This window comes from Microchirus variegatus, assembly GCF_963457635.1.
Source record: "Microchirus variegatus genome assembly, chromosome: 4".
Taxonomy (NCBI): Eukaryota; Metazoa; Chordata; class Actinopteri; order Pleuronectiformes; family Soleidae; genus Microchirus; species Microchirus variegatus.
Genome location: NC_139805.1, coordinates 7409324 through 7430875, shown reverse-complemented (window position 1 = coordinate 7430875; position 21552 = coordinate 7409324). Strand labels below are relative to the sequence as shown.

General features: G+C 41.6%; 1 protein-coding gene across 1 annotated transcript in view; it reads right to left on the bottom strand.

Annotated features, from left to right (window-relative positions):
* Window positions 1–16397, bottom strand: part of ror1 (receptor tyrosine kinase-like orphan receptor 1) — a gene marked incomplete at both ends in the record, with an annotated part of 131766 nt that extends 115369 nt beyond the window's left edge. Inside the window, one exon of the mRNA XM_083887761.1 lies at window positions 16259–16397. Coding sequence (XP_083743887.1) covers window positions 16259–16397 — 139 coding nt within the window. The remainder of the gene's footprint in view (window positions 1–16258) is intronic.
* Window positions 16398–21552: the final 5155 nt, after the last annotated feature.

Here is a 21552-nt window from a genome sequence, read left to right as displayed (position 1 = left end):
TTACAACTCAAGTCTTTCATCATGTTGATTTCCCCTCTCTCTTTTTGTCTCTTTCTAGCTGTGCTGCACAAGTTTATTATTTGCTGAAACAGCAGCCAGGCAGAAGCTGTGGAAGGTCACTCGGGACGAAAGCTGCTTTTCAGCTCTCGGGCTGATATCTCCCCAACTCTAGCTCCCTTCAGATAGCTGAAATATGCCGGCTGGAGGGTTTGAGGTGAGGGGTCGGGGAGTGGTTTGCGACGACGCTCCCGGTCTCCGCGTCCCACCGAGGCCGAGGTGAAAACGACTTTTCCATGTGGAGCGGCCGTGTGTGCTACGAATGTAGCCGTGCCACATCGTTCTTCTTGTCTCGTCTTAATCCGACTCCTGAGGTTAAACTAAGATTTTAAGTGAGGCATTTCCTCCTGAAGAGTACAGCCTTCCTTCACGCTTGTGCACCCTCAACTGAGGAAAAAAAGAGGAATATTCTGATAGGGGTTGTAAAAGAAGAGAAATGCAAACATGGCAGGCTGCTCAAAGTATGTATGCGAGTCTCTCTCTCTCTCTACATACTGTATACAGTACATCTTTAGCTCCTTACTGCGTGTTTTTGTAGAGTACAGTGTTAAAACGGGAGGTTCTGGTGTGTGACAAACAAAGCGTGTGAGAGAGAAAACGAGCAATTATAGATGCCTCTACAACCAGGTGAGCTTTCCTGTGGACAGATGGGAGTATTTTTCCCCTCATTTAGCAGTTCATGAAAAAAAAACCCACAAGCTTCCAGATGTGACAGAGGGCACGCACCCTCCTCACACACTGTAAATACACTCAAACACACACACACAGAGGGAGCTTAGCCTAGGCTTTTGTGAAACATGTGTGGGGCACAGATTTTTACTGTATTCCTGCCCCTAAGTCTAGATCTCAATCAAGGAGAATATCCATCTCATTCAAATGAATGTCATGGTTTGAAATTTGATCCTGAGCCGAAAAAATTGTTTTCCCTGGAAGCTAAAAAAAAGGATGAAAAACAACAATTTCTATCACTTCTGCCTGCGTTTGTTACAAATATATATACGAGAAATTCTTCCGCATCCTAAAGTTTTGGAAAACACCGGTCCAAAGAATGCAATGGCCGTCTACCTAAGGCTTATGGCTGACCTACATTCCCCTTTGTTATTCCCCAACATATTGGCACGGCGTAAAACCGCTGCCTGCTAATTGCTTTCACATTACAGAGCACCCGAGTGATCTTGGTGGCTTTCCAAGACCACCAACACTGGGACATGGGGCGTGCACATTTCCAAACGCATACCACCAATCACTGCTGGCTGCATTACTCATATAAGCACAGGCCGAGGGCAAACATGTCGGCTGTTATCTGCCGTGTAAGCGGCAGTAAAAACACTTCTCTGCTATTGTCTGGGAGCATCTTAACTACTGTTTTTCTTGGAAGTTTTATTACTGGGACAGCCTAAACAGTCATGGTTGGCACAATAAAAGTAAAGAGGGTTCACTCCACATTTCTAGAGGCACTTTGTGCATAAAACCAAGTGATGTAACTCAATTAGCAAGTGGCAGAGGGCGGGTGTGACTTCCTAATCATATTACAGTGCTCTCATTAACACTGGATTATTACGAGTAAATAAAACACGGAGGCCAGAGCGCAAGAAAATTGCGATTTCCTCAATAAACAACTGAGTCTGCAACTTACATGCAGGCAAAATTGAACATATGGCACTAATCCTTTTCTCAGTTTTTGTCTGGAGAAGTGAAACCCGTTTGTTGTGATGCACACGAAAACCTACTCAAGACATCTCCAATCAAAAATGGAAAATAAGACTGATTGATTTATCGCTGTGACTGGTTTTATGTTCTGAAAATAATGTGTTTTTGATAGAAACAAAGAATAAAGCTGGATTTACAGCCAGACTTTCTACTCGCCGTCTATTAGGACGTCTGGTTTTGTAAACTCTACCACGGACTTGCCGCTCACAGAAAGACTGCATGTTCAAAAAAATGATATCGTCTATATTGTTTGTTTCTCGGATTGTAGGAAAGTGTTGAGCAGCAGATGTTTGGAGAGACGCGTCTTTGTACTCGCATACGGAAGCACAGAAGCAAATATGGAAACAAAGTCCACGCCTGCTCACATCGTGACCTCAGGTTAATCCAGACAGCTGTGCTGGAATTTAATTTGGTTCAAATGAAATACCAAACTGACCAACAAAGCCTGGGATGCAAAGAGAGGACAGAAGAGGGGCTGTGCTGTGCTGTGCTGTCCTGGTTGAGGACTTTCAGTAATAAAAACAGTGAAGCACAACAGAACAGGCATCGGGATGAAACTGAAATAACTGGGAAACAAACACCATTCATCACAAACCGGCTGCGTTAAATGCAGAGTGGCGGAGAAAGTGGAAGAAAGTTTTTTTTTTTTTTAAAAAGCAGGAAAGCTCTCGACCATGAGTCCCTGACAAAAGCTGACAATAGTACAAACTGCTGAACAGTAACACGGGGTTGAAACTTCAGACCTACTCCACTATTGTTTGAACTCTCCCACTCAAACAGTCATGAATCACAGCCACAGTGATCTGTCTCGCTCCGCATCATCGGCACCAGCCCGTTCTAAATCAGCATTTTTCAACAGAGCATGTCAGGAATAATAAGCCACGGTGCCCATAGACGAGGACTTTTTTTTTTTTTTTCCTCTTTCTTCCCCCAGTCTGAGAGCAGGAGGAGTCTTGAGGAAGCATTCACATACAGGAAAGGGCCCTGACCAGGTTTCAAAACGTCAACACACAATACCTGAAACAGCATCAACAGATGTTCATGTCAATAAAAAAAAGTTGAATAAAAATCCTACTGTGGATAAATGTCTGGAAAGATGCTGAAGCTGCGCCATCTCTCCTTTGCGCCAATTATGGCAGCAATGACACGACAGGTTTTATGTTCCATTAAAAATGACTGCGGGACAGTGAAACGCCGGAGTAATCTGATTTATTTTGGGAGCAGACACTGTGGCCCTGAATATGCAATCCCATTTTTCTGATTCATGATCCCCCTCTTCATTTGAAAAATCCGATATCGATTCATAAAATACTCCCAATTCTTGTAGCATCTGCACAAATCTCGCATGAAATGGGAGACTTATCCCAGGCTCGTAGCTGATGCTGCAGTTTTGCCATCTATGGTGTAGAAGCAGAGATACTTCCACATGCTGTATAAGAGATTATTGATGTTGTGAGTGTTTGTTAAAGAGGACAGTTTAGCTTGTTTGTGTCCTCCTTTGTCACCACAAAACCGCTGCACTCATATCACCTCTTGTTGGACAACTTGGGAATTATTTCGAAATGTCAGCTGTGCTTCTAGACTGTGTATTTTGTACGTTTTAAAGTTTGAGCTTGAATATTCACTTGTGACTTCACTGTAGAGTTTAAGGCTGACACAATCAATCAATTAATTCACCTTCAACTATTTTGATAATCGATCAATCGGTTCAAGTGTTTTTTTAGAATTAAAACATATTTTATAACAAAGCAATCAAAATCATAATTTAATAATTTCGGGTTGGGAACAAAACAAGACATTTGAGAACATCATCAATTCCAGGTTTGAGAAACACTGATCAACATGTTTTTAACATTTTATGGACCAAACGATTCATCGACAGATTCATTAATGAGTAGTTGTAGCACTAGAAGAGTTAAGGCCACATTATACTTCTCCGACTGCGTATGCGTTATCCGTCTGCGTCACCACGGAGACGCCTCGAGCATTTATACTTCTGCGTCGTGGTGACGGACACTCGCTGCAATTTCCCGCCCGATCAGTAGGGGTCGCTGCGCAAGGTTGTTGTGCTTCTGGCTACAGTGAGCAATGGCGTCCGAGAAAGAAAGAGAGAGAAAGACTGTTGTTGAAAAAGTGGCCGTTTCTCACTTTTCTGTGTCACGGAACGCAGTTTTAAGATAATTTGAGGCGAGAAATTGGCCATTTAGAGTCTAAACATGTGCTGTGTGTGTTAAGATATGACGTATTTATAGTTCGGCAGCGGCGTTATCGGCGGGGATCAGCTCCGCCTCTGTCAGGACGCCCGGAGCGCACTGAGAGCCGGCACAGAGCAGCTTAGCTCGGCCTGTCCTGAGGACCAATCGCAGCTCTTGCCGTCTCCGTTGTCCCTTGACGGAGTGACGGACACTTAAAAAATATTCCGTGCACCCGGAGACGACGCAGAGGCTCTTCGACAGGTTCTGCGTCGACGCAGAGGACTCTGCGTAGCTACGCAGAGCACTTTACGCAGGAGTATAAATTGGGCTTTACACCGTCATTAAAAGTGAATACGTGTAACTACTTTGTCACTTTTAATGTAAACATCAATCATTTTATGATGCACCGGGTTGGAGACATTTAAATCTACAATTTGCAGCATTCATTCTGTGAAAATCTCTTTTATAACCTAGGAAAATTATTATGGAAACTGATATATCTCAAAAAAAAAAAAAAAAACTTATACTGGATTGAAAATCAAACAAGTTTCTTGTGAGTTGGATGCGAATCGGTCCAGGAAATCATTAGCGATACCGAGCCCATGCCGCTCAACACTTCCAAATATAACCATGGAAATTGTGCTACTTTGCAAACATAAGTGCTGAGGCCCTTAAACCTCTGTTGGCTGGATGAAACTGTAAGAGAGACGGAGGGCTGAGAGGTAATGAGCTCTTGTGGACAAAGCTTCGCACTGCAAACTCAGCCACACAGAGTTTAAACAAACACGCAGTGGGATCACGCGGGTCTAAGCCTCTTATTTAGGCCCCTCTGAGGAGAAGATCATTGACTTCTGATAGAGGGGTGAGGGTCAGGAGTTGTCAAAGATAAAGGGGCCTTCAATTTTTTCGACGAGTGCGAGCCCCTTTTTTCTTTATTCTTTGTCTAGCTGTTGTTTATTTCTCTATACTTTTCTCTCAAACTTTCTTTGTAACGAGTCAGATGTTTCAGATTTTTGCTCGATACGACGAGCTGCGAGTTCATTTAAGCCCGCTGTCACTCAAACACCATTATGAAAATATTTTCTCATCTCAGTGCTGCTCTTAGCCCTCTCAGCTTTCTCCGCACTGAGCCAGTCACATCCCAGTCCTTCACTCCTTTCCCTTACTCCATCGGTCTTTTCATCCCTTTTCAGACGAGAGTTGGACCTCTTTCACTCGGTGAACCTCTTCTTATTTCCCTTGCCCAGGTCCCCTCTCTCCTGCTGGGAGTCACAGGGCAACGCAGTTTCATTTCCTGCCCTGCTGAAATCAATGCTCTCTGTACGAGGAGGAGGGAAGCGTGGAGAGAGAGAGAGAGAGAGTCGGCAAGACGAGAGATATTCAGAGAGACAGGAAAACGAGAGTAAGGTGCGAGGGGATTGTTGGCATGAGGGACACATCCACTAAGTAACACTTAAACACTGGTTGTTCCAAGTCAGCGTCAGCCTAAATAAACCTCCACATCACAAATTAAATCAGTGTTAAATGTGGAAAGAAGGGGGGAAAAAAGGGAGGGTGATCTCACTGGTAAACATTCCCCCATTGTAGTTCACTTTATCTGCCTCAGAGAGACAAACGTATTGTAAAGTAAATAGTGATTCTGCAGAGGATAAGAACAGGATAAATGCCTGGAGTTGAAAGTGTCCCAGGTGACGATATTCCTTTCCACCCTTTCCGCAGAGTTCCCCATACACGATCGACATGAGAAGAACAGAGGCGGTTGAAGCGGCTTTATGCATACTTCACGATGGACAATTAGCATTTCTGCAGATTTCACCACTTAAAGGTGAAGTAAGTAGCTTATAGTGCCATATAGAGCAGAGGCTGAAATTTACAACAAAGACCTGCTGCTCTGCTCACCCCCTCCCTTCCCTGAGCGCTACAGTATTCGCAGCCGGTCAAATGTCGTCCTCGTCGTCTTTCTCCGTGTCAGCAGATGAGGTTCGTGAGGCGAGGGAGAGGGCGAGCTACCGCGGCCATAGCAGACGAAGCAGAGAGAGAGGAGGCGGGACTTCCGCTACAAGTAAAGAGACGCTTGATTTGTTCTCTCGCGTTTGTCCTTACAGGCTCCGGTAGAAACATGGCGTCTCGCTGCTAACAGTGGCTATGCAACCGCGGCCCGCGACCATGTTATTTTACATGACTTTTTGAAACACTACGAAAATGAAACAAAAACTATTATACATCGACTAGACAATGCAGGAGCACATAATATGTATAAAAAAGTGGATTTTGGGTTATATAAACCCATAAATACTATTATTATTTTTTTTATATTTATTACTATATTGTCCCTTTAAACACATAGACACGGATTGTACAAGTCTCTGGTTAAAGCATCTGCATGGTGAGACTGACTGGTGTCCTCCCATTCTGCTAGTCTTCACACTCATTTCCGTTTAAAATTGACGCACAGTCTGGATATTTCGGTTTACGCGGAGAGAATTCAATAACTTTGCCTTGAAAAAAGCTGCCTTATGGCAATGCCATCAAGCCACAATGGATTTAAAAGGGCTACCAAAGACTGTGAGGGTAATAGCAACAGCTTCTCCTCAAGACTGAAGAGAGCTTTGAGGCTTTGCCAAAAACTCAAAAGTGTTGGCCATGCCATAATCCGCACATACTCCAGGCTGCAGTTTCCGAAAAGAACCGTGACCCCTTTTTCAAAGTTCACCTATAAATTATAAAAACAGAAATGGACGAGAGTAAAACTCTGAACAAAAGGTTTTACCTAATGATGAAAGACATTTCCTCACGCCTTATCAATAAGAAATAACATAAGTACTTTTAGTGCCACTTGGGCAGCGTTTTTTCTAGTTGGTGCTGAACGCTGAACTGGACACATGGCTCGCCAGCAGTGGTTTGTGAGATGGGCATTTAACTAACAGTACTGCAGAATTACAACAGTGAGACCTTTAACTCCAGATTCCTCGGTCAGTGTGGGCAACACAGGATTAGAACGGATAAAAAGGGAATTTCCATTTAAGTCAGAGGTTGTTGATGCCTGCGACGAAAGAGAAAGTGGTTGACAAACTTTTTAAAAATGACTTCCAATTGGTAACACCTAAAGTAATTCAGTCCATTCAGACTAAATTAACTGCACTTTGGTGTCTGATAGTTCCTAATTCCTGTCCCTAAACGTTAATTTATACATTTCCTGGTATGGCTCCTACAGACAGTGATTTTTTTTAAATAAAGCAGCCATGTGCTGATGCAGGCTGGTTCTCTCTGAAGTATAAAGGCAGCACTGCCTAATGTGAGAGTTTGGGATCAACAGAGCCCCTCTGAAGTCTTTTGTGTGTGAATCAAGTAGCTGTTTAAACACGAGCTGCTGGTTTAAAGAGGGTTTGCTTAGAGAACAATGTGACAAAGCCTTTGGTTAAACAAACATGCTAAACCCATGTCCACTCTCATGCCAATACGTTTAAAAAAAACACACGTCGACGCTAAGCAAACAAAACCTAAAAGCAATCATTTCCCCTTCATTTGAGGCCTTTAAGTAGGTGCGTTTTAACAAGGACGAGTCATTTTTCTACACCATTCACGTTACTTAAACACATCATCCACTCAACACATGCAGTGGGGGAAACACGGTGCAATTTCTCGCTGATGTAAATTAAATATTACGCCAATTGGACAAAGCCATGTTTATTTCTTTTTCATTCAGTTAACATCAAAACAAAACAAGGAAAAATCTCGTTAAAAAAATGTTGATACCTTGGGACCTTGTTTGGAATATGTTTTAATGGAGAAATAAGTTGGGAGATTGAAGGAACTGGATCATAACATAAATCTTTATCTAAGAGTAGAACAAATGTGCAGCCACACTGGGAGACATCTCAGTCTGTAGGGATTAATAATAAGAATCAAATGTCCTGTTTGGAAAGACAACATGACGTGTATATTCTTGACTGAAACAAAGTGAAGAAGGTGATCATTTATAAGACACAATGACTTGAATCAAAATCAATCATCATCACCCGTTGAGTCTGCAACTGAACCAAATGACAGTTAAAAATACTTTAGATCGCCACGATCTTGCCGTCATTACTTCAGCTGATCCATAAAATCTATTATGCGGCCAAATCAGCCTCGTTAAACTGCCGGCTTAAAAATAAAGCCCATTTAAATAGGGACTAATCTTCAAAACACAGAATTCCTCAACTGCGAGAGTCTCTCTAGTTACTGGTTGTAATTACAAAGCAATAAAATACCAAAGACGGCCCAACACACGCATAAATCTGTGTGTTACACAAACATAAAAACTTTTCAACCACAAAAACCATACCAGAGCTTTCCCTTAAACACGCTATACTCTAATCATACTACACACACACACACACACACAGTGGACCTCAACGTATGAGATCGATGAAAGCAAAGCAACCACTGATCAGTGTGTGTATATCTATATGTATATGTATGTGTATATATATATACAGTACATAAACAAACACACATATAGTGTATACACTATATACACTATAGTGTATTTAGACGCACACACACAGTCAAAGTGAACACAAATCATTAAAAGCCTCATAAAATTCAATTTCCTGACAACCACACATCTTAAATGTAATTATTTTTTTAAAGTATCACGTTTCTTAGCTCTACATTTTCCACTTTCCATTTAACAGCGCGACAGGGGAAATGTATTATTTACATCATTTGTTTGTGTTGGAAGGGACGAGATAAAAAAAAAAAAAAGGACTGTCGGACACGAGGACAAAGAAAGAATTGAAAAAAAATGACGTTGCCAGGAATAACGCTGGAAACCCAAAACTGTGGAAAAAAAAATATCATACGTGTGTTGATGTTCTGTTAATAACATCAGAGCGATGAGTTTATAGAAATGTCTCTGTGGAGCTGATGGTCCAATGGTTTTTTCGCCGAGTAACCGCAGTATGGGTGCGGGCAAAGGAGCGGACGTGGAGCCACAAAGAGATGAATCAGGACTGATACTGAGAGAGCCAAACTTTGATTAAACTTCCCCCTCATATACATCCCTCTCATAATCATTACATCACTGCGATGAGGGAATTACAATGAAGTAAGCTCTCCTGCGTCAGCTCACATCACATACGGTGCTGAAAGTGAACATTGAAAAGCCATTACTAAAAAAAATAAAAAAAATAAAAAAAGGGCCCATATGAGTCCGTCTGATTGTGTCTGTGAAGATGTCAGGAGCTGGTGTGGAGCCACTCTGACCCGCTCTCACTTATTGTTGAGTAAACACAGTGCAGCGCGGCCAAGAGCAGCATGCGAGTCAGCCAAAGCAGGAACGGCCAAAATGAACCTTTGAGACAGAGCGGGAGGGAGAGAGACAGTCCGTGTATATGCATTGGAGAGAGAATATGTGGAGCAAAAAGAGAGAACGGGGAGAGAGAGTGCCAGGGATTGATCTGTGCCAACCAGATAAGAGAAATGCCGAGGAGGTTTGATGTCATGCTGATGGACACGGGGGTGACGAGGGGAGTCGACGTTTGTCTGATCTCTAGCAGGAAGAACACGTGCAAAATATTGGAAACACATTTCGAGAGACGAATATGCACATTTTCTGTGAAACAAAAACACAGAGAAAGCACTCAAGGAGCACGATCTTATGCCAAGGTCGCTCAATTTCCTACACTACTCAGTTCTTCTTTGGGTCGACATCTTTTTGAGTAATCCTGGTGCTCACCAACACCGGCAAAAGCTGTATTTCACAAATAGTTTGTACCTAGTGCTTCTGATCCTCAAATCGTGCAAATGCTTTACTCCAGCCCCAAAACTTCAAACCTTCCCACAAAGTATGTCCCCAGCATTTAAAACTGCTATGATCATTTGGTATATCGTACCTAAAAGCACTGAACACCAGACAAAGCAGTTCATATAGCGTCTACCTCAGCAGGACGCCACAGCAAAACCCCAGACTATGCATCTCCAAAATTGTTTGGATCGGTAGAAAAGGGAGCAGTCGTGGAAAAGTAATAAGGCCGTCAAAAACTATAAGCCAAGCAGTGACTGCCGACAGTGAGGGTTGCTGGTATCTACTAATAATAATGACTGAGTAGATGAAGTGCATTCAGTATAAACTATAAAAGTATGTTTGAAAACTCATTCCAAACTAGCAGAAGTTCATTTTGACCATTTCTGATTTCCTAATTTTGGCAACAAGGTGACAAGAAAACTCCACGTCGACTGATAAACTACACACTTTGCTGGAAAATAAATATTTTTGGGGAGAGAAGCACACCAGGTTTGAGGGATTTAATGGCTCGGGCAAGTGTGGTGTTGTACAAAGACCTAATTGTGGGTGGATGTAGATGTGCCTGTCTGCTTGCAGTGGGAGTTTCTACAGGCCGTAATGCTATGCAAACAGGGTTTAAAAAGATTTACTCTGACACATATACGGGAATTGAAAAAGCCATGTTTCTTCTTACCCCACCTATTAAATGAAATGTAGCATGATCTCCGCACATTAAGCCGAGGTGAAACTACTGTAAGCTGGTGTGGAGGACGCTAAGCAAAAAAGCAGTAATTTGATAAAAACTGCAATAAAGAGTGATCTCCATAAAATGTATCTTTAGGCCGGCGCTATTCCCCACAGTTTAAACATTAAACTGTTTCCAAGTCCATATGGGAAATTGATATTCTGCATGTGTGGCTTACTCCATTAGACTCATTAAAGTGTCACTTTGTCATCAGCACACTCTCGCACTTGAAGCCGGGGCCTCACAACTGCAGCAAAGGACTCATTGTGTCGTGTGTGTATAAAGTACAGCAGAGAACCTTTTTTTTTTTTTATGTGGCAGGCAGTAATTTGTCTTCCAGTCACAGAGAGTATTGAATAAAAGGTATAGTGACCCGTTTCATTTACAGCAGGACGTATACAGTGCAGGTCAACTGACGGGAAAAAGGGGCAAACACAACTTGAGTCTATTAAATGTCCTGTAAACATTCAGCACAAATTACACACTGCATCACTACAACACAGACACACACACAACACAGGAATTCACTTTTAAAAAAGGAATGTGAAAAACAGCAAATTAAGCATAAAACATAAGATTAAAAAATATTAAGAAATATTATCTATATGAGCCGTTAATGTACAGGTACAATCACCCTTTGTTGTGAGACCAGGGGACATGCATTAAGCGTGTTTTGGGTAGCGTTGGGCGTTGTGGTGTGTGCGCCAATAGCAACTGGTGACATCCAACGTGACACAACGGACAACAACATTGTGTTGCTTTGTGGCAGTTTGTCTCAGCTTTGTATGAGAGCAGACTGTGGGCGTTGTAGAAACACCGGTCGCAAAGGAGTGACACTTTTCTGTCGCCCCAATCAGCTGACTGTCGTTGGTCTAGCTCCACCCGGGCCGGCCATACCATAACTCTGGTAACCCAGGGGAAGGCCACTGAAAAATGTAATGATTGAGGCCAGTTGTACTGAAAAATAGGCAAGTGCCAACCGTTCCACTCAATGGAAACATAACCAGTGTTTTTTATTTTCATTTTATTCCTTCTTTTAACCCCGTGCTGCATTTCCCTGAACCCCGTGGAGAGGGTTTTGCTCTCGCTCTCAGTGACTGGCCTCCTGTGCAGACAGTAAATTGCAGGAAAAAGGTTTTCATGCTTGGCTACAACTTGTAGTGGCAGAAACTTTATCAAACGTCTCCAGCGAGGATGTGAGTGAACCGTGTTTAGCTTTTGATTAAACGCTGCCTCTCCAAGGAACTCTGACCACGAGAAAACAAGCGCGCTCCTCAGAGCCCGATTTGTGGAAATGAGAGCATTTCGTTTCCTGCCAATGTTACGCAAACGCAGGAAATTTACACTCCTCACGAGGCGATAGAGAAGCTTCTGCCTGACTTGGCAAAGAGGAAGATCTACATAGATGGAAAAATCTATATCAGGCTGGTTCCAAAATTCTTCTGTCAACCAAGCATTGACAACATATTATCAGGACATTCCAGCCAGAAACTCAAGGGGAAACAACAGCACCATTTACAGAGTGCATTTATTCTGTGCATTCTGTAGTCATCAATGAAGTAGTACTGGCTGTGAAAGTACAACCATGAAAAAGAAAATCCACATTCACAAAATAGCACCGACAATCAGCTATTTGATACGTTTTCTATTTAAAGCAAAGTATGCACATGACTCTGCATCAGCTCAACAATTATCACACAGTAGTTATTATTGCCCTGTGGCAACACCGAGGCACATGAGCCTTGGCATTCGAGTGCGTTTCATAACAACTGGGATAAGGCTAGATAATTGCCAGAGCACAATGTGGTTTTCACACCAATGTTTTGAAAAGGGCAACATAAAGAACAGAGTAAAAGGGATACGATGTGTGGCTTCTTGCACCGATTAAATAACGTCCATCTCTTTCTTCCCGTCTCACAAGATCAAAATGGAGTAAAAAAAAAAAACCTCCCCCATAAGAAAAAAAGACTATACATCTGTTTCACACATACAGTTTCTGCCGAATTCTTCCGTGTCGGCCAAAAGCTTTTAGGGATGCACATCACTTGATGTGCTGAGTCGGTGTGTAGCGTAGCACTGGGCAGAGTGGGAGTTGAGATTTAGACAAGGCAGGCTCATCTATCTGACACAGATCTACCACTTAAGGCCTAACATTTCCAAGACCGTCAGGATTAAACTGTTCAACTGAATACAGTCATACCCAAAATGGGCAGATTATAGCAATGTGGCAATGGTGGAAACACGATGAGCAAATAAATCACGAGATTGGATTGGTCGGCATCAAAATGGTCGCATACTGAAGCTGCTACACACTCTGACATCTCTTTCACCTCGTTGAAAATTTACTCCTTTAATGCGAGTCTCAGAAAATGCCAGAAGACATAACAGCACAGATAGACATCTCAGTAGCAGGCAGAGCAGGACAAGCTCCTACACACTCAGCCCGTGGGATGGAGGAATATTTTTTTTTCCGAGGGTGAAGTGCCTGTAGTGTCAACAGTGTGTCCTGGTGAAAACTATACTGAGGCAGTTCCACCCAGCATGATTTATAGCCTCCCTGAGTGTTATTAAAAGGCTAAATGCGACTCCAAACAGAATTTCACATAGTCATTGCCCTGCAGAGGACCTTTTATGTTCAGGGGTGAATGCTCTACATTCAGAAACACTTACAGTTTATATAGCTGGAAAACACTGTTGTCAAATTATTTTTATGAGCATGTCACAGACTATTACCATGCAGCGCAGCAGCAAAGGCGGTGGACGGTTAGGAATGACAGTGAGTATTTCTTAAAGTATGCTGCGCTCCGCACAGCAGCCAAGATCTGCATCTGATCTGCTCATTTCACACCTTCGTCCAAAGTCTGACTTTGTGTTGCTGTGTTGACTAACTGATTAAGAATAAATGAAAATGACAGGGAAATTCCTGCATGGAAAACAATACTTGGCCATAGCGACTTTCTTGTGGGGATATTTCCACCCAAATGTGTTAAAAGAGCTATTTAGGGAGGTTTATTGGCATGAAATGTAATATACTGACCATTGGTATGTACAACTGCTTTCAAACAAAAATAATTTTGTAGCCTTAGAAAAAGCCTTTATGTACTTTTCCACGGCTGCCATATTGAGTCGTCATAGTTCTATGGCAGCCTGCATGGACAAACCAGGCAAAGCCCGCGTTTTGTTTTTATAGCAGAAACTTACGACCACAAAATAGGTCTAGAAAAATATTGGTTGGCCAGATATTGCGATCGCAAATTAATTTGCAATATATTATTTAAAGGTGCCATATGTAAGAATGTGGCCAAACACGGTTATTACATTCAAATTCAAAACACTGAGGTCTTTTAGGTTTTGTTTTCTGACGTAACTGGCAACCCGTGGTTGCTCGGCAGCTGAGACTCTACTGACTGCAATGATGGTAGATGGGACGGTAGGTGGCGCCACATGCCAAAACATGATTTCAAAACATAAACATGATTTGCAGTCTGCAAAATATTTTTTTTAATGCAAATATTTTGTCTGTACTGTTGTTGTTGGCGAGTTCAGTTTGTTATATGAACATTATTCCTGAGTCTCTGTGACATATTAGGAGGATTTTATGGCCAGTTGCTTTAGATTTGTTACATAATGCACCTTTAAATTTAAAGATATGAAGTGTTTCCAACATATACCATGTTTTTAGATTGAATATAGAACGATGAAAGATATAACTACTAAATTGCAGCCTTTTTGATTCACTAACTGAGTTGTTTCATGTCGCAAATTTCAATTTGAAAAACCACGCAAACAAACGCAGAACAACATTCTGAAGTTCCACGACATGCCAAGAAATAGAAGACCAGTCTACAGTGTAACCTTCAGATGTCACCGCGTCTCACACACTGGACTTTGAAGTGCACAGAGAAGACCTCCAGAGGAGGATGTTGGTGATTTGCAAATTAACCAACTCTTCTGAGAATAAGACGTTTAGATTAGCACCCAGAGGGCTTCAAGTGAGGGCAACACAAGCACACGTGCCTTTTACTCACAATTTTTGCGAGCATGTAAATGTAGAACGAGTGTTGTGTGTGGTTTATTTGATGATGTGATCATGTCAGCTGCATTTTAGCGATCCAAACAGGATTCAGGTGTTGAAGTAACCAAAAGCACAGGCGGTCCCTTAAAACGAAGCCCACACATGGGTTTTCTGTGTTGAGTCATACCTCAAATGTGCCATGTAAACAAAATTCCCCTGCCATGCCCAGGGGAAGCCCTGATTGTTCCAGGAAAAACCAGTATTTGCACCACAGTGACAGTCCAGTAACCTTTGACTTCTGTCTGTTTGATCATAAACTGGCCTGAGAATCAGACAGTTGCACCTTTTCAGCGTCTTCCTCGTCACGTTTTCTTCAGAAGCCTCCGCAGTAGAGCCACACCATCACAATGCCGTTTCTCCATGAGCATTCCCATCGCAGCGAGCCGGGGGAGAGACAAAACTCCCGGTGTTATCATCTGCAGACATATCCTGGAGCTGCGTCATGTACGGTGCAAACAAAGGTCAAGTTTGTGGATGCAATGGCAGAACAAAGCGTCTTAATGTGTCTCATTTTCTTGTTCCCAGACCACAGCAAAGCAATGATGTGGATGTAGCGGAAAGAAATCGGGATCAGATTGAAGCTTTTTTCGGTGGATTTTCCATTGACAGGGGAGTTCAAAGTGGATCAGCTTTGCTCTCTAGTTAACAGTGCGAGCATATAAAATTTAATTTTCAGGGTCGATTTTGCCCATAAATTGTGCAACATGTAACAAGATGTAGCTACAAAGAATTCGGCTTTGCCCCGCTCTCCTTCATATTCAATCACGAAACGGCATTTGAAGTTATAGCCAACTCATCCAGTTAAGTAATGTGGATTAACATTCCTCGGTCTCACTGCAAGACAGGGGAGAAGAAAGAGATGGCAAAGGAAAGGCCATAGCAAAGTGCTTTACGTCCAGTGCAGCCCATATTGTACATGGCCATTGTAAATAACAGCTAAGGAGGACGGAGATAATCCAAACACACCCCAAAGAAAAACCGTCTAAAGACGATTCATCACGACCTTTCCGAGACAGGAGGACTGTTTTATACTGAACACACAAAAGCCAGAGCATGAAAAATAAAGCGCTTCCCGAGAGCAGCTTCATAAACATTTTGACTTTAATTCAAACTGAAATGAATCATACTTATATTAGTCAGCCAAAAGCAAGTTACATATACCACCAGGCCTTAAGATGTAAGATGTCAAAGAGGCAATGTAAATATGGTGCACACAAATAAATGAGGGGTCTTTGACTATTTATCACAAGAGTCCTCATCTTGCTGAATCAAACCTAGATGTTGCAGCACATGCAGCAGCGTTTCAATGGGGACGTCATGCATCTCCTTATCTTTAAAAGTGGATAAAGGCACAATAGATCTCCAGCTGACAAGTTAAGAGCTCCTCCATTGTCTGCCAATGGAGTCAAGTCTTTGCTCGTGCAGAGCTTTCACAGTGACAATGGGACGATAATCTAAAGCCAAAGAGCATTTACATGAGAGGAGAAAGAGCTCCTCTGCTTTACAGCGACGGGGGGGGGGGAGACAAACAACAACTCTATAAGGACCAAGGTGATGGATGACTCTTAAACTTTAAGTCAGTACTGAACTTCCAGGTTAGCAGAACACACACACATTTTCCATCAAAGTTGACAGACATCATAATTGACAGTAAAGTGTGCAGAGAAGCACGAGACAGACAGGGGGTCAATTCAGTAAAAACTCACCAGACGCGCTCAGGTCCAGGACACTTTGGAGCAGCAGTGTGATCCACAGAGCGCACGCTGGACATCTCCACTGACGCTGGCACTTCGTCGCCACCGCCGCCGCCGCCGCTGCTGCTGCTGTTGCCCGACTTGGATACATTCCTCCGGCTCTGTGTTAAAACCTTCAGCCGCTTTTTTTTCACATCCACTGCTCTCACTTTTCTTAATTTGGAGCGCCTCCCCACAAAATAATAATCTCTAAAGTGACTAGAAAAAAAATATTGAGCGCTCCTTTCCAAAGCGCACCAAAGAACGCTCACCGTGGAAGGAAAAAAAAAAAGAATAATACAGAGAGTGTGGAAGAAAGTTGTCTCCGTCTGTCCTGGCTTGTGTCTCTTCCCTCCTCACTGGAGCCAAGCTTACTTTCCCCTCTGCGTCTCTCTCTTCGTCTCTCTCTCTCCAACACTGAAGCGCAATCCTTTCTTACACACTCACCGCAGGAGCCACATGGCTCTGATTAGCCACGTGTCGCCACCACGTGTTCATTACAGGAACTGACGGAGGCCACTCAGGGATATGAAATCAGATCATTTCATGTAGCTGATGTGATGTGCACACAGGTCTCTTCATTTTCTAAAGAGCCAATATGGCAAGAGAAAAAAAAGAAGTTCCAGTTAAGTTAGTAAATGGACCGTTGCTAATACAAGTTAATACACTTTGTTGGTCAGTGCTGGTGTTTTAAGGCTGTGTGCACACACACACACACACACACTGTTGCATTACCGCCTTCTTCTGGATTTAATCATCCATTACTCTTTCACCCTCATTACTCCTCTTCTCTGAAATTGACTTTTTTTAAATCGTCAACACGGAGGAGAAGGAAATGTTTGGGAAACATTTCTAACAAACAAATCTAAATTTCACTCTTGACTGAACATCTGAAATGTAAAACAAAGCTATATAGAATAGATTTGTTTCAAGTGCCATTGCTCATTATGCATTAATTTATTAGTTTTTTGATTTATTATTATTATTATTATTATTATATTAGCAGAGTAAAAACATAAATCAGTTTCAAAGAATATACAAAATTTTAAATAAATATAAGGATGAAGAATAGCAGTTTAAGCCAGGACAGTGATGGAAATGGTTGTGTTTAAAGCTGGACATGTTCATGTGCTGTACTGAGAACATCTATCTATCTATCTATCTATCTATCTATCTATCTATCTATCTATCTATCTATCTATCTATCTATCTATCTATCTATCTGTCTGTCTATCTATCTATCTATCTATCTATCTATCTATCTATCTATCTATCTATCTATCTATCTATCTATCTATCTATCTATCTATGGATCTATCTATCTATCTATCTATCTATCTATCTATCTATCTATCTATCTATCTATCTATCTATCTATCTATCTATCTGTCTATCTATCTATCTATCTATCTATCTATCTATCTATCTATCTATCTATCTATCTATCTGTCTATCTATCTATCTATCTATCTATCTATCTATCTATCTATCTATCTATCTATCTATCTATCTATCTATCTATCTATGGATCTATCTATGGATCTATCTATCTATCTATCTATCTATCTATCTATCTATCTATCTATCTATCTATCTATCTATCTATCTATCTATCTATCTATCTATCTATCTATCTATGGATCTATCTATCTATCTAGTGACTGCATGGGGAAGAAGAAGGGAGGTGAAGACAGAGATCCAAACTGCTTCTATGTTGTTGTTTCCTCCATCATTTATATAACTTTAATGGTGGAAAGTGGAGCACTTTTATGTCTAGTTTCTCTTAGTTTGAACTTCATAATGTCTTCGTCTCACATTTCATCGCGTTTGTCCTGCCTGTCGTGGCGATGATTGTGAAAGGACCGTCTCTGTCTTTTTTAAAACTGCAAAACAAATCTATTTAACGGTACAAATGAAGCGACTTGTCAACAATTTTTTTCTCGACGTGAACCTAAAACTGAAAGTTGACACAACTGCAGCGGGGGGACTGCCTACAAATTATGACAATTAAATTGACTCCCTGAATCCTCCTTACAACTCTGGTTGCAATCACAAGCACAAAACGTTCTGGGTTTGAACCAGTTGGCCAATCAGAGCCTTTCTGTGTGGTATTTGGATTTTTCTCCCTCCGTGGATTATTCTCATAAACCAAAATCACACAGCTTAGGTGAAGTGGAAATGTACATTTGCCTGTAAATATAAGTATGGATGGATGACCCAACTGATTGGATGAATGGATGACAAAATATAACTAAAGTAAGACTAAAGTTAGACAAAGAGACCCCTCAGCATGTGAGGGTGCTCTGCGTCTCTTTTTTGTCTCTGGTACACGAGTTACAGCAAGTACAACTGCAATTAAATGAACACCTAAATTTACCCACAGAGAAAAAATTACGGGATGTGAACACTAAATCCAGCAGGGAATTTTTTGTAAGTTGAACCTCAAGTACTGTGTTTCTGAGAATATTACTGAATACTGGCTAAATCAAACTTTTTTAAATGACTAAAATAAGCCGTGCAGTTGGATTCACCTTCACCATAACCAATCATAAAAACAAACAATTTCAAAAACAGAATGTTGCCCCAAATTTTACAGACTGTGCTTAGTGAAGCATTTCTATGATATTTAAGGTTTTAGAAAAGTATCAGATACCACTCTTTTCTTTTTCCGATATCTGATCCTGTTATTTTGAGTATCTTATTATAATCATTTGTAATTATAATTATACAGTGGACAATATATGATTTATTGTGGTAAATCTGCATTATTTTGAAATCAGTCATGAAGGTTTGACGGAGCATTTCACGTTCTAACTGGTTTGACAGACAATGTCACATCAGTCACTGGCTCCCAGTGTGTTCTCCTATGAATTCTTTATTGTTTTTTTTTTTAGATTTTACTGATCAGTTTTTAAAGCTACATATCACAAATGTTGCTCTAGAGGCGACTGTGTCTGTTTCATCAAGGCCTCTCTTGACTTTGGATTGACCTGCCTGTTGAGTTTTGTTCTGAGATTGTGCCATTTTACAATCTAGTTAGTTGAATTAAAAAAAACACTGTTTACTGAAACTGAATATATCTTTTTAATTATTTGTCAATGTTATGATAAGTATGCACATTCTGTTATAGTAATAAGGATACCCTTTAGGAGAGTTTCTACAGAACTACTCTTTTAGAGGAAAAACAAAAAAACAAAACATGATCATTGGTTGAAAAATGAAGGATGTCGGACACCATGAAATGAAAAATCATAACTGCAGGAAATAAGCTGCCATATTCAAATGTTTGACCCTGTGAAACTATTTGATTTCCATCTGTGCTCAAAGACAAAACGAGTAGAGGAAAGAGTGAGTCCAAAGAGAAGAGAATAGGGTTTTTCTCGTTGCCATGAACAATGACACCTGCAGACATGTTAAACACACACACTTTTACACAATTATTAATCCCAGAGCCTCCTCTCCTCCTCCTCTCCTTCCCCACACCTTGTTTCACTTTACTCGACTCACCTCTAGCTTCAGACACATACTTGTGGCTTGTGTGTCTGGATGTGTGCGACTACACACACACACACACACACACATAATGCAAAGGCCAACACCGGCATTGTTAAAAAACATGCATCATTTTTTTCATTCCTTTTTTATTTTTATTTTTTTCATCTCCGGTTCTTTTTATATTGTGGCTTAACCCCGTTAATTAGTGGGAAATATCGTCCTCTCTGAAGTCTATTTGATTTCACTGTTACAGAGTAAGAGAATATGTGTATGAACAATGCTTTAGACTCCCCCCCCCCCCCCCCCTCCCAAAGATCTGAGAGTTCACTGCATTGCATACACATGTTCAAGGCTTCACCTCAGATATCTCTGCTCCACATCAAACCTGTAAGTCCAGGACCTGGTCTATGGCTGCCTCCTTAGGGCTTTTAATCAAAACCTTCCTTTTCCTTCCTTCTCTCTTTTCACTCTCATAGTCATCCCAGGAGAGATGCTGCTGCTGCAGAACCATGGCCTGGAGATAACGCTGCCGAATGCTACACAGAGGTGTGGCCAAGTGTTTGTTGGGAGGAAAACAATCGTCATTTTTTTTTGGTGCAAAGTTTCAGTCAGTGGTTTTCTGCGCTAACACTTCTGTATACTGTATGTCAACACGTCCCTGCAGTGGTGCTGCTGAAATGGAACTTGAACGATTGAAGAAATTAACAATGCGGTGATTATGAGAGTTGAAGGATACAAAGCAGCAGTCCACACGAGCAGCCAAAAACCTCTAATCAAAAGCAGGGCTGTGGTCACTTCATGCATTTCAACGTGTAAAAAGAGCCTGTAGTTGATTTGATAAGTATGAATGTTCAGTCTCACTGTAATAGATCGGACACAGTTCTGTTGAAGGCCAGAGGTTGTGATTCTTAAGAAGTGGAGATATTACAAATGCAATTCTTCTTGATTTAATTGGCTCAACTGTGAAATCTGCAAAGTCTTTCTTTTTCGTGTGGGGAATTTTAGCCATTATTTGGACTGAGAGAGTAAAACAATAGGGTGAGAGTAGGACAGAGTAAAGAAATCATGCTTGTGATCAGCGGCTCAAAGCAGGTAAAAGCTGTGCTTTGCACTCTAACCACTCTGCTACAGGGATGCCCAAACATGTCAACTCGGAGCTCTAGTGTCTGTTCCACTTTAGTCCGTATCATTTTCTGAGCTTCTTCTGGACTGCACAGAGAAAAGTGGCACACACACCAAACGTGTGTGTGTGTATGTGTTGGCTTTCACATAACATTTCAATTAACGCAACAAAGGACTTCTGTGCTCCAGCGATATCACAAGGACAATGTGGAGTCCTGAGGAAACAAAAATGGTAAACGAAACAATTTCAATTTGGTTTGACTGTGTGATGAGAAGATGTTTAAAACCGGGTTTGAGTCCTACTTCCTGAACAGGTCGCCAGTCCATCGTAGCATTAACGTACACATGGGATCACACGCAAACTCCTCCACACAGAAAGGCCTTGGTCATGCTGGGAATCGAACCCATGACCTTCTTGCTGTGAAGCAACAGAACTAGCCGCTATTCCGCCACATGGCCCCCGATGCTTTCTTGCTTTACTCACACTGTGTGCTTCTCCTTGTGGGAACTCATTTGACCGTGGTTTAGCTTCATACAGTTGCAGTGAGGCTGAAAACCCCGAGAAGTGCTCACGAAAGTGGATGCTACTGCTAAAATCATATTTGAATCACTATTTTGGCTTCTTGTGAACGCCATTGTCCGATGCAAAA